At 32.0% G+C, this 16,369-nt stretch overlaps 2 protein-coding genes across 4 annotated transcripts in view; both read right to left on the reverse strand.

Moving 5' to 3' along the window:
• Positions 1-7,343, reverse strand: part of LOC102578257 (peptidyl-tRNA hydrolase, mitochondrial) — a 9,184-nt gene extending 1,841 nt beyond the window's left edge. Inside the window, exons 1-10 of one of the 3 annotated variants that reach the window (XM_006339794.2) lie at positions 7,170-7,343; positions 5,779-5,904; positions 4,770-4,886; positions 4,562-4,646; positions 4,408-4,475; positions 2,787-2,837; positions 2,619-2,692; positions 2,133-2,191; positions 1,969-2,045; positions 303-448 (exon numbers count right to left, since the gene is read on the reverse strand). In XM_006339794.2, the coding sequence (XP_006339856.1) occupies positions 317-448; positions 1,969-2,045; positions 2,133-2,191; positions 2,619-2,692; positions 2,787-2,837; positions 4,408-4,475; positions 4,562-4,646; positions 4,770-4,886; positions 5,779-5,859 (744 nt within the window). In that variant the 5' untranslated portion in view covers positions 5,860-5,904; positions 7,170-7,343 and the 3' untranslated portion in view covers positions 303-316. Of the gene's footprint in view, positions 1-302; positions 449-1,968; positions 2,046-2,132; positions 2,192-2,618; positions 2,693-2,786; positions 2,838-4,407; positions 4,476-4,561; positions 4,647-4,769; positions 4,887-5,778; positions 5,905-6,491; positions 6,738-7,169 lie in introns of those variants that run through there. The other 2 variants (XM_006339795.2, XM_006339796.2) reach the window with 2 other exon arrangements.
• A 2,313-nt stretch (positions 7,344-9,656) lies between these two features.
• Positions 9,657-11,323, reverse strand: LOC102579033 (zingipain-2-like). The gene is made up of 4 exons (XM_006339797.2): positions 10,804-11,323; positions 10,418-10,653; positions 10,191-10,328; positions 9,657-10,119 (listed from the first exon to the last, which is right to left on the reverse strand). The coding sequence occupies exons 1-4, from the start codon at positions 11,243-11,245 to the stop codon at positions 9,850-9,852; spliced, it is 1,086 nt and encodes a 361-aa protein (XP_006339859.1). The 5' UTR covers positions 11,246-11,323; the 3' UTR covers positions 9,657-9,849.
• Between the last annotated feature and the right edge of the window lie 5,046 nt (positions 11,324-16,369).

The raw sequence follows: 16,369 nt of genomic DNA on the forward strand, positions 1-16,369 counted from the left end.
CCATGTTGGAGGTCTCAAGTTCGAAACCCCTTGCCAGCGAAAGCAAGGGGTTTGCCTTCTGGGTTGAGCTCGTCGCACCAGGCTTGCCTAGTGCGGTTTACCTCTCCTATGTGGTTTGCGAGCTATTGCATAGGAGCGGGGGTTTTACCCTGTGCGCACCCAAAGGGTAGCGGCTGCGGGTTTCCCTTGTTATCAAAAAAAAAGAAAAAAAAAAAGAATGGTCACAGAAGAGACTCTTATTATTTCTATTTAAGCAATCAACAGAAACTAAAGAAGACACAGCAACAACAAGATCTAGAAACCTTTATGCATGACGTCACGTTGGCAATGTCTGCAATCGTATGTGCTTGTACTTCTGCGTTGTATTGAAGCAATTAGAACTTTCGGAGAAGCCTTTGGATAAGACTTGCTCCAAGGCATGTGCTCCTTCCAGTAATGCAGCATCAATCTGCAAGTAAAATGTATAAATCTTCAACTCAAAGTGGATTTAGAGCTACAAACAGATACATTTGGAATTCTTTCAATTTTCAAATATATTAGTTTTATCAAGCAAAGATCTCCCCGATTCTAACGGGGCTTCAATGTCTGGAGCATGGGTACTTTTAAAACGATGTTGGATTTCCATATGATATCGATATACATTTCACTCTAGGGAATATGTCTATGACATGTTACAACATGTCTAACAAAATTTTCTTTTTGCAACAACTAAATAGATAAAAGGAAGACATATTTATCCAAATTGATGGTGGAATTATTGGAAGGAGAGCCGGAGAATCCAAATAAACGATGTGTCTCAAAATTTCCAAATTCAGAGGAAGAGTGTTCTTCTAAATTGGAGAAATACAACTGTTTGTTCAATAGATTCTCCAAGGTCGTTTTCATTAAAAAAAAGATTCTCTATGGACTTCTCTGTTATATCTAATCAATAATAAGTTTTGTTGACAAGCTTCACGCGTATGCATTTCATATAGGGTGGCAGATGGGCGGTTTGGGCTGAATTTGGGCGGGTCAAGATAGCTTGAATCAATAAACTGCCCACAGTTAACTAAGGCAAAAATGAGCGGATCATGATGGGCTAAACAATGGGTTGTATAACCCAAGCCTAATCCAACTTTTGTTCTTTCTTTTTTAGAGTTATCAATAAACATATAATTGCATACCTCAGAGACAAAGAAAGATAGAGCAGAAAATGATATATACAATCAGCAATGTTGTCACAGTACCCCTGATTCATGTGATGAGGTTAATATTATTATAATCATCGGAACTGTAGTTTGTGTTTCACGGTTTAAGCTATGGGAGACGTCGCGGGTTGCATTTGGGCTGAGTTAGTTTACGGGTTAAAACGGGTTGTCTAAATCAGCCCATCAGAAAAATCAGTAATTGCCCAACCTATTAAAATACTGAGCGGGTTGCGCAGGTTAAATGGGCTTGGGCTAGTTTTGTCACCTCTAATTACATGTATATGCATCTGTTTGCATTCTAGTTATGGTCCTCATTTCTGAATAATTATGGAGTTCACTGGGTAATGCCACTAAACTATAGAATTTGATAGACAAAGAGCATCAACAAGAGCTTGAAGAAGATTCGGGAGACATTCTGTTATGTATTGCATGGTCAATTTGGCTAGTTAGAAATAGAAGATGATTTGTTGGGAAGAAGGAAATGATAGCTGTTGTAAATTTTAAACGTTTTTACAATTTACTTTTTTTGGATAGAGGTTTTTTGTTGCTGATATGTTGGTTTTTGTGAACTTGCAAGAATCTTTATGTGTGTAACCTGAAAAGTCCATTTTCTTGATACCTTTTTTTACAACTTTTGCATTACCTTCTTGGTACTGATATTTGAGTAAATTTTTAATAACATTACCAAAAAGATATTCAAGAAAAGCTTGTAGAACAGAAACAAGAAAAGGAACATTAGGGAGTCAATTTTATGTAAGAACTCAATGAGTTATAAACTTACTCGTTCTCTTGCAGTTACATTAAACTTTTGAAGCATGAATGCTTTGGGATCCATCTGACCAGGAGGTCTTCCAATACCTGGTTAGAGAACTATGTTCAATTTTCCATACTGAAACTCAAAACGCCAAAAAGAGAACATTTAGGTATTTCAGACTTTCGACAAACCTATTCTTAACCGAGGAAACTCTCCATTCCCACGAAAATGATAAATCACACTCTTCAACCTGTAAAAAAGAGAACCGGATCATATACAGTTTAACAGCAACTGAAACTGCACCACACATGAAAAGACACAGAGCTCTTCTGGTACTGAATTACTAGCAAAAACATGAAAAACTTGACATAGCAAACAAGACAGATTTCCAGAGGTAGAGAAATTCTATGCACAACTCAAAAAGAGGTCCGGACGCATGTTGTGGCCATTCTAACAAAATATTATGCTTATTATATTGAGGTAAGAATAAGTGATATGTTTTATTTTAGGTATTTTGACATAGCCAGCAATTTTCATTATTAAGGTCATTAAAATTCCAGCGATGAACCTATATAGACAATTCACTGGAAAAATGAACAGATGGAGGATGGTTTCATGGTACTGAATTAAAGGGGTTTTTTAAAGTAGATTTATATAAAGAAGAATTCCATTCATACCCGTTATGTCTGTTATGACCTCCCTTGGGGTAAAGACGAAGAACTCCACATGGTAAATCCATGTCATCATGAAACTGGAGAAAAAGACAATTGTTGAAAAGTATTAACAAAACATAATCAATATGTCCAATTAGATCTTAAAAAATATGAACAACTAGTATATCGTACCACGACCACACGATTGAGAGGGAGCTTGTAATATGCTGCAAGTGGGCCAATCTAGGGAAATAGAAAAATGAGAGGGCATCAGAAGTATTGATCACCTTGATAACGCTAAGAATCAATGAAAAGCACGATATATCTCCATTCCCCATTAAGAACATCAGAAAACATTTTTTTGATAACCGAAGAACATCAGAAAACATCAACATCCAACAAGTAGAAATCTACTGGGAGTCACAAGAATTTTATCTTTTATTTACACATGTAAAATGGAGTTTGAATGACATAAATTGAGCTAGCTAATGTGCTATTTTCTATTCATAGAAGTTCACTTATTTAAGCAGAGGAACTTAATTGTCTGATGAGAGTCTATTAAGTATAAACCTGCCTTGCAAACTAGGGGAAGCAACAGCTGGGCCATGCCCTTAACCTGATTGTAAGGGAACTAAATCTGGGAAAAAACAATGGGACCAGGCTTGCATTTGCATTTAACTTGTGAACAGGCCAGTCATGACAAAAACAGTCAATTGTCAGACAAATGTGATAAATATTGCCATTCAAAAACATGCTCCCCTAAGTCCATATGAAAAGCTAATCCAATGTGTGCTAAGGTCCATGAGTCACATCATTTTTCCACTTAAATGCATTTTGCATATGAATTACCACTACTTTCTGGAAGCCTCTCTACCTCCACTCTCCACTTGTGGAATTTCACTGGGTTTGTTTTTGTTACTGGCAGCACAAGGCTGCTATCTGGGTTGCTTAGTTCATGGAATAAAAGTGATCTGCAATTCACTACCTAACTACATAGACAAATAGCTTGGTAACTTCTTTAAGATTGTTTCAGTGATAAATTACAAGAATCAAAGCAAAGAAGATTGTCTTATCTCAATTTTTCAAAGAAACTTACAAAATATAACAATTCAGAGAACAACTGAACAACATTTTTATCAGGTTAGAATCATTTTTGGCAAGAGTTTGGTTAATTAATCACGAGACAAAGCTACTAATCTGACTTGCCCCATTCAGCGTTTCTTGTTAACTTTTGACAAAACAACCCTACCAATTATGTCAATGTTGGACTTGCATTCCACGTTCGATGGTCAAAGGCTGACTGTATCCAGTAACAACAAACTTCAACATGTTGTAACTGTTCTTGAAACTAACAGAGAAAACTAGTCCAAAACTATTCAAGGTTAACAGAGAGAAATATGAGCTAAGAATTGAAAACATCAGGATTAGCGTCTTACTTCTCACAGACAAAAAGTTGGCACTGGAAGTTTCCAGCAGTAAAAACTATTCTAGAGATCTACAACTTCACCATGCATCATTCCACCCACACAAGAAAACACTATACATGGCTGGAGCCTGGATGAATATAACAGTCAATATAACCACTAATTCAAAGAGGGGTTTACTCTAAACTAATTATAAACAAGATCAGCTAGATCCCTATCAAGCGAAATGAAAAATTTACAAGTAAACCCACATTCACTATGCGACAGAATACACTTAGAATACCAGCTATCATTCAGACACATCTTTGAGATAGAATCCAAGCAGCACCAATCATAAGCAGAAAAAAGAAAAGATTTATGATACAAGTAAGACGTATTTAATTGCTTACAGATTCACCACTCAAATTCATGTAAGTTAGTGGCTTTGCAAGGAGAACTGGAATGCCATTGACAAAACCTGAGAATTGGTATATATTAACAAGTTTATATGAAGATGTACTTCGAACACTTAAAAAACAGAAATCAAGGTTTAACTAAAGAAACCTTTTCCAAACATAGCTTTACAATGTACTGTCTCCATATGAATCCCTTGTGAATTTGCGAATGCATCAAGCATTTCAAAACCAACCTATAGCGGAAACAAAAGATAAAGCTCTTAATGAAGAACACTCGAGTAAGATGGAACCCAAAATAGATCAGGTTTTATGCAGTCTTTCTGAGAAAGTAATGTTAGTCCAGAAATAGAGGTTACATTATGTCTCGTTCCCCTGTATTTATCCCCAGGATTGCCCAACCCAACAAAGAGCCACGGTCGAGGAGAACAAGTGCAGAAGTTGCGCCGACAAATCCTTCTAAGCATCTCATTCATCTGCAGTAAACATCAACAAGGTTTGATAAAGAAAAAGGACATTGAAAACATTTGAGGCAGCTTTTGGGATTTTTAGGGCACGTTTGGACATAATTTCCGTGATTTGAAATTAAGTTCTTTTGAAGTTAATATTTTGTTAAGACATGCAATTTGAATTTCTTAAGTTGTATTTTTCTCATAAAACCCAACAATTTGTGAAAGCTATCAAACCTCTCAACTTTATTCAATCTTACGAAGCAACTCATAGTTCATAAACAACCCTATGGTGCAGGTGTGTCAAGTAAAACTTATGACTATCCTCCCATTGTTAAGGGTAGCTTCTATCACATAATGCCTTAAATCTATACTATACTATGGCCATTTGTTTTTTTTATAATAAGTGGCATATATACCATGTGACTTCTAAGAACTTCAACTAAAGACACATATGGTCATACGAAATGTTATGAAAAAACTCGACTTTAAAGGTGTAATATGACTAATTATAAGCTTTGACAGTTAGACAATGGAATGTAACGTAAAGAAAATGAAGATCTTTTTTTTGATGACAAGGGAAACCCGCAGCCGCTACCCTTTGGGTGCGCACAGGGTAAAACCCCGCTCCTATGCAATAGCTCGCAAACCACATAGGAGAGGTAAACCGCACTAGGCAAGCCTGGTGCGACGAGCTCGACCCAGAAGGCAAACCCCTTGCTTTCGCTGGCAAGGAGTTTCGAACTTGAGACCTCCAACATGGAAGTCCCAAGCTCAAACCACTGGGCCACCCTGAAGGGTAAAGAAAATGAAGATCTTACTTCTATATCTCACATAAGCTTGGCATGTACAAAAGAAATATGTGACATAGGGTGGTGCCTTAATGGCGAAGGAAGTTTTAGCTTCACATACGACATACCTTAGGTTCTTTTCTAGCTAAGGGTAGTGTCCTGAAGCCCAACCAACTCATATGGGTGTAGTCTTTACATAACCAACCCATTAGCTTCCACCATCCAATTGCAACCAATCAATCCAACACAATCAACTACAAAACAATACATATGTTCATCAATAACCCGTAGGTTCATCTAACGGATCCTTCTAGTATTCTTCACATATCCTCAAAACTTATCAAATTCCTCAACAATTGTTTAGAGTAAATTCTCTATTTTTCCAACTTACCTTAACTCAATATTGAATATACCCTCTGTCAGTAGGATACCCAAAAGAATTCCACTTTTATCAACAATTTTCTTTCATCTTTTTCCTCTTTCAAGAACCCCAATTCATTTCAAAGACTAATGAAAAAATTCAAATCAAAGTAGTGATTTCCACTTCACTAATACATCCCAAATATGTCTTCTATAATCATATTACAGTATATGTAGAGAAATTACCTATTGAAATCAAATTCCAACTTGAGTTTTTGATGAATTTTCACAATTCTTGAATGAAAACTAGTACTTTCTCGAACAATTTACTATTCATCTTTTTCCTCTCTCAAGAACCCTAATTCATCAAACCCATTTCAAGAACTAACACAAAAATTCAAATCAAATAGTGATTTCTACTTTGTAATACATCCCAAATAAGTCTTCTATAATTATATCACAGTATAGGTAGAGAAATTACCTATTTGAAATCAAATTCCAAACTTGAGTTCTTGATGAATTCTTACCATTCTTGAATGAAAACTGGAACTTCTATAACAATTTACTATTCATCTGTTTCCTCTTTCAAGAACCCTAATTCATCAAACCCATTTCAAGAACTAACACAAAAATTCAAATCAAACAGTGATTTCTACTTTACAATACATCCCAAATACATATTCTGTATATATAGTCGGTAGATAAATTTCCTATTTGAAATCAAATTCCAAACTTGAGTTCTTGATGAATTTTTACCGTTCTTGAATAAAAACTGGAACATTCCTAACAATTTACTATTCATCTGTTTCCTTTTTCAAGAAACCTAATTCATCAAACTAGAACTAACTCAAAAATTCAATTCAAACAGTGATTTCCACTTCACAATACATCCCAAATACGTATTCTGTAACTATGTCAAATGTGTCAAGTGTAGGTAGAACATTACCTATTTGGAATCAAATTCCAACTTGAGTTCTTGATGAATTTTTACAATTCTTGAATGAAAACTAATACTTTTCTAACAATTTACCATTCATCTTTTTCCTCTTTCAAGAACCTGATTCGTCAAACCAAAGAACTAATGCAAAAATTCAAATTAAACAGTGATTTCCACTTTACAATACGTATTATGTAATTATAGTCGAGGGTGAGAAATTACCTATTTGAAATCAAATTCCAACTTGATAAGTTTTAAGAATTCTTGAATGAAAAGTAGTACTTCCTTAACAATTTAGGACCGTCGTATGACTCTTTTTCATTAGAATTCTTGTATGCTTTATGACCTTAAACCTCTACGGAGAGCACCTTACGTTTTCTGAAGAAAGGAATTAAGCGGAAGTGCCTAATTTATAAGAAAAGTTAAAAAGTGACCCACGTATATTTAGTATTTTCGTGAGGCAATGCGTTGCGAAAACCAGGGGTGTTCACAGTTTGGATAAAAATTGATCCAAATCGAAAAACCAAACCAAATTGATAAAATAAAACGATTTTATTTGGATTTCGTTTGGTTTTAGATTTTTAAAAACCGGTAGTATTTGATTTGGTTATGATTTTATTCGAAAAAACCGAAGAAATAACCGAACCGATGAATTATATACATATATTTTATTAATATACATACTTAATATATTGTTTTTATAAACAATTTTAAAGATCTTATATATGTTTTCATTAAAATTTATTTATACTTTACTTATTGAAAGCAAGAATACCCAAAGGTGAAAACATTTATCTTATTAATTTCATGTATATGAGTGTTTATGACAATCTTTGAGGGACTGAAAATGTTATTGTCTCTTCCTTCTAGGCCAATATAGTGAATTTTAAAGCTTTATTGATAGTAAATTCAATGATCGAAAGTTCGGTAATTTAAGTCATTCTAACTATTTTTGTTTTGAATGGATTCTTGTCACTTTTTTTCACATTTTGAATCAAATGTTTCTTTTATTTTTGTGTATGGTTAATAACCGAATAACCGAACCAAACCAAACCGAAACCGATAACTACCAAACCGATAAATGTATATTATATTTGATTTGGTTTGATTTTGATAATTTTAAAACCGATTAAGTTGGTTTGGTTTTGATTTTGACCAATAACCGATCCAAACCGACCCGTGAACACCCCTAGCGAAAACTATCAATTTTTTTAAAAAAAATTATAAATATAATTTTATCGAATGAATAAATTATTGTTCATTAATTGAAATATTCTATTGTATTGCATTGATAAAGCACATATATTTTATGAAATTACATGGATACATTTGGCCATAAAATTATAAAATACAACTGAAAGTTAACCCGAGGGAGTTGTTAGGATGAAAGCACCCCTTCCTTCCAACCTTGAGATTGTGAGCTCGAGTCATGATAATAGCGAAAAATGGGGAGCTCCTACATAAAATAAAATAAAAACAACTCCAATTTAAATTCATGGTCATTTTTCACTTTGAAAGTAAATTTTTTATTTTAATTTTAAATTTCACAATGAAATATGGTTAAAGCACATTAATAAATGTTTATGACTACAAACTTTCAAATACGAATAATTTTAGAAAGTATCACTAATCAACAACAACAATTGTAACTACTTATTCTTTAATATAATTTTTTTCATATGGTATAAAGATTCTCTTTACTCTGGACATAGTGATATTTTTTACAAAATATAAACTTATGACTCTTTTGAAAAATCTGAAATTTGTTATATTATGATTTCAAATTTCATGTTCAAACACTTATTCAAATCATGTTTTTATACCATGTCCAAACGCCTTCCAAAATAGGGGCGGACCCACATAGACACCTTCAGTGCTCGAACACCCATTAATCTTGTATCATACTATATATATCTATGTAGAAATTAAGAAACATTTATATAAAATTAACATAAAGTATCCAATGAATAAATGGTTTGATTGATTCAATTACTCGTGATGGGTGCTTAAGGTTGTTTTAGTATTCCTAACACATTCGAATCTGACTTTTAACACATTTTTTTTATTAAGTTAAGAGAGCACCCACAATTTTAAAAATCTAGCTCTGCCACTTGAATGACCCTTGAATGAGCAGCAATTTGTCTTTATATTTAAATATCTAAAGAACCTATTAGACGAGATTACACAACCTCATAATAATTTCAAAATGGTGGTATTATAATCGCTAGTAATTCCTTATAATTTTGATTAAGAAAAATTAATGTGATTAACAGATAGATGAAGAATGGTGATTTTAAGAGTGAATAATGATAAGTTGAACATTAATTGATAACGGATTGATATGATTTGAAATGAAACAGAGAAAAATAATTTTTCAAAAAGCGTTAAATATATTAATCGACGATATTAAAAAGAATTAATGTTCAAAGAAGAAGATGTCATATAGCTTTCTTTTCATTTGTTAATTTTGATTTTTGCCACATTATAGTGTGTAATTCACGTTGGATATCTTTTCATCTTGTTAGTCATGAGAGATTAAATACACACATTTTGAATGACATCGAAGTGTTAAATCAGATCAAGCCTTAATTTAAAAACCTGTTTTTGTATTTGATCTATAAAAAAGGATAATATTATATGCATAAAAAGAAGACATAAAAACATTATTTGATAACATGCTAGATCAAGAAAATGACTAGCAAATCTCTCTTTTATCAAAACACTAAAAACCAAAGATAGTACTTTTCATTAATCAAAACACAAACAGAGAAATTCATTGCAACAACAAATACCCAACTATTTACACAATATTAATTAAATGATCAACTAAAACAAGCATATCCTAAAATAACACATAAAGCCATGAAATAACGCAATGCAACTGAGAGAGATAAATTTTTCTTCAGATACTGCTAATCTTTTCTTCTTTTGAAGTAGTAATAATACGTTTATTTATGGCCTCCTTAATAGGATATGAAGCCTCCGTCATAATTCCACACTTGCCCAAATGACCATTCTTCACATTACGCTCCATTTTAACATAACCACTTTCTCCCCACTTTGTGCCCCATGAGTTCCTCACTAACCAATAATCCTTTCCATCTTCACTTCCGTACCCAACCACCACAACACCATGGTCTACTTTCTCTCCACATTCCCCCGTAAACACGCCCTGATCAAAAATTTAAAGTCAGTAAATTCAGAATACATGTACATACATAAAAGGTTTGAGGTTCGAATTACCGAGGTGTAGAGTTGGAAGGCCCTGCCAGAAGCTTCGATGGCTACGCTAACAGGTTGATGTGCGACAGCTTTTTGAAGTGCTTTTTCATTTCTAGGCACGTCTTCATAATCATCAATACTAACAACCTTAGAATTTTTCTGTAACATTCATTACAACTTTAATCAATTAGAATTTTTGCCTAAGTAGTCATATATTTATAGGAATATAAAATTTAGTATGGACTAACCCGAATAGGATCACATCTACCATCAACGCCGCTATATGGGTAGTGATTTTCAGTGTCCATGCCACCGTTGGAGATGATGAACTCGAAGGCATAGTCCATTAGGCCACCATTACAACCAACGTTTTGAGCTCTGTCACAATCTACAAGTTCTTGCTCGGATAGTGTGATCATTTCCCCTGTTATGATTTGGTTTATGCCTTCTACTGCTGCTACTGTTGAAAAAGCCCAGCAACTTCCTGTAAAAGCCCAAATAAATTAGGAAAACATTGCCATGTAAGAGTCCAGTGGGCCAAACAAACAGATCATGTTCATTTCATTCCTAATTAAAATGATTTATAATCACACAAATAGTAAATTTTGTTATAAAAACGAAATAGAAGACGTACCACAACTCCCTTGATTCTTAATAGGAGCAACAGCGCCTCTCTTCCTCCAATCGACGGACTGAGGTAGCAACTCATTGGGCCGCGAAGCATAACGCTGGCTTGTGTTTTTGGACTTCACAAGGCGACGCCTAGCGTCACTTCGTGTGCCCAAATACATGGCCCGGTACTCCACGTTCGTGAGATCAGCAAATTGGTTCAACCCAACCTTATACGTGCGATTTTCGGAGTTGTTATATTCCTCGATGAACCTCAAATTATCTTTAAAAATCTCAAATCTTTTCTCATTCTCTCCTAAGGCATTATATACTTTCCCATGCTCTGCCAGCCACTTTTCGTATATAATTCCCTCCTTATTTTTGTAATCTATGATAGACATGTCAATTGCATAGGATAAAGACCAAAACAGGGCTAAGAGAAGAGTTGTTATTACGGTTTTAGCCATGGCTGACAAAGTGCAAAAGAAAACTTAACACTTGTAGGGAGAAGTATAGTGTTGAATGAAAAGAGGCTTAAGGGATAAGGCAAACCACTTGGGTTTATATAGATGGAAGATTTGGATATTATTATTTTTTTTTTTGTAAATTTATTTTGGGATAACGAAAAACAAAAAGTAAAAGAATTTAATGTGCTGTTTACATTGGGACCAAAACGCCAGGAATGGGGGAGCAGAGTCTCATGGGCTGTGGGAAAGCTAACTGATTCTGTAAGACCAAACCGCTAATCCACCGAACTCAGTGACATGCAAAAAAAGATTCATAGTCAGAATTCATCTTTGTAAATAAAAATTTTAGTCTTTGCATATGTAAGAATTAGACCAGTCCGCCAAACCGCCTAACTTGGCGATATGTAAAATATTTAAGTTTGCAGAAACAATGGAGTATGTCGCTTAAACTAAAAATAAAAAAACAAAAAAAAGTTGTTTACGTAATATAATACTTCCTCTGGCTCTTTTTATTTGCTCATTTACTTTTTATTTGTTATTTTTGACAAACTAAAAAAGAAAAAAGAATTTTACCATATTCTCAATTTATTTAAAAAGTTAATGTTTTTAAAAAAGGTAGAACTTCTTTAATTAGTAAATTGATTTTGGATTGTGTCATTTATCAATTAATAGAAGTAAAATGATTAACTTATTATATCAATTATTATTTTCTTACGAGAAAAGGGTGCCCTATGTTTATAGTTTGGCTAAAAAATGTCCACTGTCAATACTTTGGTTCAAAAATGCCCTTAGATTCTGCGAAAGGAACAAAAATGTTATCCGTTTGTAGTTTGGTCCAAAAATACTCTTGCCGTCAATACTTTGGTCTAAAAAAAGCCTTTATTGTTATGTAATGGGTCAAAAATGCTCATTTTCCAAATAAATATATTATTAATTTCTTTTTAAAACATTCTTTTTCTAATAAGGTTTTTTTAAATTAGCAAATGTTTATCTTACTTCAATTCAGAAAAAAAAAAAAAATTCTTATTTTGTTATCATTATTTTTTATTGCTATATAAGTATAAATTAATGACGGATATATTATGATCTTATATATATGACTAGCAGTGGCAAACGAGCGGGTCGAGTTGAATATGAGTCGATCGAAAACGAGTTAAATAAATGGGTAAAATACTCTACTCAACTCATATTTTAAATTGGTAAAAACGAGTTACCCAATGGGCAATATGGTTATCCAAATTTACATATTATTATGGGAAAATTGTATGAAATAGCAAACTATTAATTCAAATTAAATGTTATGGCCATAGTTTATTTTATTTGTAATTCGCAGCAAATATCCCATTTTTTTGCCATCTGATTCGATATCCAATCATCCATTTTCGGTATACAATTAGTCATTTTATACATTTCGGTATAAAATGCGTTTGTGTTTGTATAAAGCAAGAGAAAAGTGTATATACAAATACAAATACATATATTTTCATCTTATACACTTATAATTATACAAATATAGATCTTATTATTCAAATTACAATGTATAAATGAATTTATACAAAACTGAACAATTTGTATAAAATTTGATATATCTAGCGAATTATACAAATCAAAAGCTCCATAGCAAACATAAAATTTGCTATGGAGCGCAATTATGCAAACTATAGTTATAACTTACAAATATGATTTTTATGTTTGCTATATGTGAAAGTTGCTATATTATTATAGGGATCGTGTTAAAAGCTTCAAAAGCAAAAAAATCTCTTTAAGTCTCACCCCCACCCCACCCCACTCCCACAAAAAAAATACTTAGAACTTTTTTAATTTAACCTACCCACCCCATCCCTAACTCCTCAAAAATTATTATTATTTTACTACTCCAACTCCCACACCCACCCACCAACCCCAACGCCTAAAAAATTAAATTTATTTATTTTATTTGTTTTTTTAAGAAATTAAATTTATTTTTTACTATTTTGATCACCCACCACCATCACTACCCACCCACCCGCCAACCCCAACGCCTAAAAAATTAAATTTATTTTTTACTACTTTGATCACCACCGCCAGCATATCCCCCCCTCCTCTTCAGCCCCACCCAGCCAGCCACTTTCTAAAAAGATTTTGTTTTTCAAAAAAAAAAAAGAAGATTTTTTCCCTTATCCCACCCATTCCTACCCCGACCTCCTACACCTTAAAAAAATATTACCATCACTTTTATTTCTTTTATAAATGAATCTCTTTTATCAATTTTTACCCATTTAAGTACCCATTTTTAAATGGGTAATATGAGTATGACTTGTTTTTTACCCATTTTTAAATGAGTTGGGTGTCCATATAAATTACCCATTTTGTCATTCCTATTTATGACATATATTATCTGTCGAAAGTGTACATGAAGTTTTATTTTAATTGATAAAATGAGATTAAGAAGAAGAAAAAAATATTTCCTACATTTTTTTTGTTAAAGTGATTTTAGAAGAAAGAAAATAAAAATAGTGTTCTTTAATAGTAATAGTTTAATTAGGAAGAAGATGCGTTTAAAAAAGGAAAAAAAAAATATTTATTCGAAAAAGGACATTTTTGAATCCATTTTATAACTATAAGGGCATTTTTGGACCAAACTACAAACGAATGACATTTTTGTTCCTTTCGCATAATTTAAGGATATTTTTGAACCAAAATATTGATGATAAAGACATTTAATTTGAGCCAAACAATAAACAAAGAGCATTTTTGTTCCTTTCACATATTTTAAGAATATTTTTTACCCTTTTCTTAATATGTATGTAAGTCAAAAAATTCCTTTCTCTGTGATGAATTTCTTTTAGACTATAAAATTCAAATCGGATAATGCTAAATGACCAGAAAATTTAGCTAGAATTTAATCATAAATTTGAAAAGTCTATAATATATTTTTTATTTTAAAATAAATTAATCTTTTTTTATTTTTTAATTAAAAGATATTAAAATTAAAAAAATAAAAATATTTAAAAAGATAAAATAATATAATGTGAAATATGTTATTTTAACGATCTGGCTAAATTTTGTGACGAAAATAATTTTTCTATTCAAATGGATAGGCATAGAAAGAAAAAAAGAGGAGTGGTGAAGAAAAATCAATGTATAGAGGTAGTTATCGCGACCAAGTTCCTTGAGTTATGGGTTGGTGACTTTGTGTCAGCTGGTCAGAGAAGCTCACGTTGGAACTCTAACAGATGCCTTGAAATGTGAGACCCCAACTACAACTAAACTAACGGTGCCATCACCCACTCTCCATATTTCGGCTGGACTTTTACTTCTTTTTTTAGTTTTGGTGTACGTATAGATATCTATTTGTATTGAGATTGATTAAATTTAATTGTGTGACTTCATGACTTATAAGATTAGTGATGTAGCTATATATAAATTCAAAAGTGATTACTTGAATATCATTTATTGAAAAATTATATTTTGTGTAGATTAATCTTTTTTATTTTTGAAATTATACATCAAATGAATACTTTTACAGGTATATATTAATTTTTTAAACACCATTAGCCATATTGCTAATTTCACACACTACTTGAGATTCAAAAGTTAAATTTAAAACTTTGATTAAAAATGTAGGATGGCGCACTTACGACTCTCCGATAAATTTATTACTCTTTCCGTCTCTATATACTTGTCATATATTTAGTAATTTAATTTCTTTTTTTACTTGTCATTTGATAAATTAAGAAAAAATATATTTTTTTCTTTATTATATCCTCAATTTAATAATATTGAATTACTGTTTTAAAAAAAGTAGTGAGTAAATATGTTTTAACCCTATTAATTAATAAGTGTAAAATAATAAACTCTTTATATTAATTAAGTAAGTATTATTTTTGTTAATAAGTATGCTAATTTAAAATTGGAAAAATCCTTTTGGTCAGAATTTGGCCAGAATGGTATTTTACCTTTTTTGAATATTTTTATCATTTTAATTTTAATACCTTTTTAATTAAATAATGAGAAAAAAAATTATAGTAATTTTTTAAATTTTCTTGCTAATTTCTGACCAATTTTTCTGCAAGGCTAAGTTATTGATTTCTGCAAGTCATGTTACTAAATATCTTCCTTGGGAAGTAGCTGGGCGGTGATTTACAGATGTGTGTACCGCCGGCACTATGATCCTTTTGAATATTGTAAAGATATTCGCACCGAATCTTAAGGCGGCTTGATTCTCCCTGCCAATACGATGCTTTCGCCTTTATTTGAATTTCGTGAAACAAAATAAAAGCGCCTTCAATGTTGGACCCTCCAGAAATTTCTTCAAGGCTTCACCAAACATGATTGGACCTGATCGTTATGTTTTATAGAGTCCGGATCCAAAATGAGTTCATATACCTTTTGTTATAAAAGTGATTTATATATGTTCTATCGTTATTACGACTCACATATATCTTTATCGTTACAGAAGAAGCTCACATAGAATATATCCTTTATCTAACGGAAGTGAAAAAAATGGAATAGTTTTAATTATTATTTGTTTATTTTAAATTAAAGAAAAATTCATGTAGAGGTATATATATGATCCTTCTAACAAAGTTTAAGGTATATTTTAATTTTTTCATACAAAAATTATTTTTTACTTCTTTGATTATCATTATTCGAGTTTCTTATCTTTTTTTTGAGAAAATTGTCAAAACACACCTAAACTAAATTATTTTTTTTTAAATTTCATACCTTAACTATTGAGAGTGTGAGTTTCATACCTTAACTATTGAGAATGTGAGTTTCATACATAAACTATCAGTTATTAGTTTGAGAAACACACCTTTCTCTTTTATGTCACTCTTATCATGGTGTGTGTAATACACTCTCTCTTTTATTTTAAAAAATTATCACATCACACTCTATATGGACAAAACATTTCACCTTGACAAAAAATAAATAAATTATTAGTATTAGTTAAAATTAAAGATTAAATTACTATCCCAAAAAAATACAGTAATATTTTTTTTTATAAAATAATATGTAAAATACTTTTCTTACCCCACTCCATCACTTCCTCTCACCGCGTACTCCCCTCATCCCAATGTTTTTTGTTTCTTTTTTTCAAAAAATTCTTTTATAAAAGTTTTTTTAAAAAAAATTCTTACT

The sequence above is a fragment of the Solanum tuberosum genome, unplaced genomic scaffold, assembly GCF_000226075.1.
Source record: "Solanum tuberosum cultivar DM 1-3 516 R44 unplaced genomic scaffold, SolTub_3.0 scf00012, whole genome shotgun sequence".
NCBI lineage: Eukaryota > Viridiplantae > Streptophyta > Magnoliopsida > Solanales > Solanaceae > Solanum > Solanum tuberosum.

Bases quoted from the DNA above. Each gene is read 5' to 3' on its own strand.
- LOC102579033 (XM_006339797.2), bottom strand. From the start codon at position 11,245: ATGGCTAAAACCGTAATAACAACTCTTCTCTTAGCCCTGTTTTGGTCT. The intron at 10,329-10,417 runs GTTAGTCCATAC...TGAATGTTACAG, and splicing joins GTAGATGTGATCCTATTCGG to AAAAATTCTAAGGTTGTTAG. The intron at 10,120-10,190 runs GTAATTCGAACC...ATTTTTGATCAG, and splicing joins CCTTCCAACTCTACACCTCG to GGCGTGTTTACGGGGGAATG.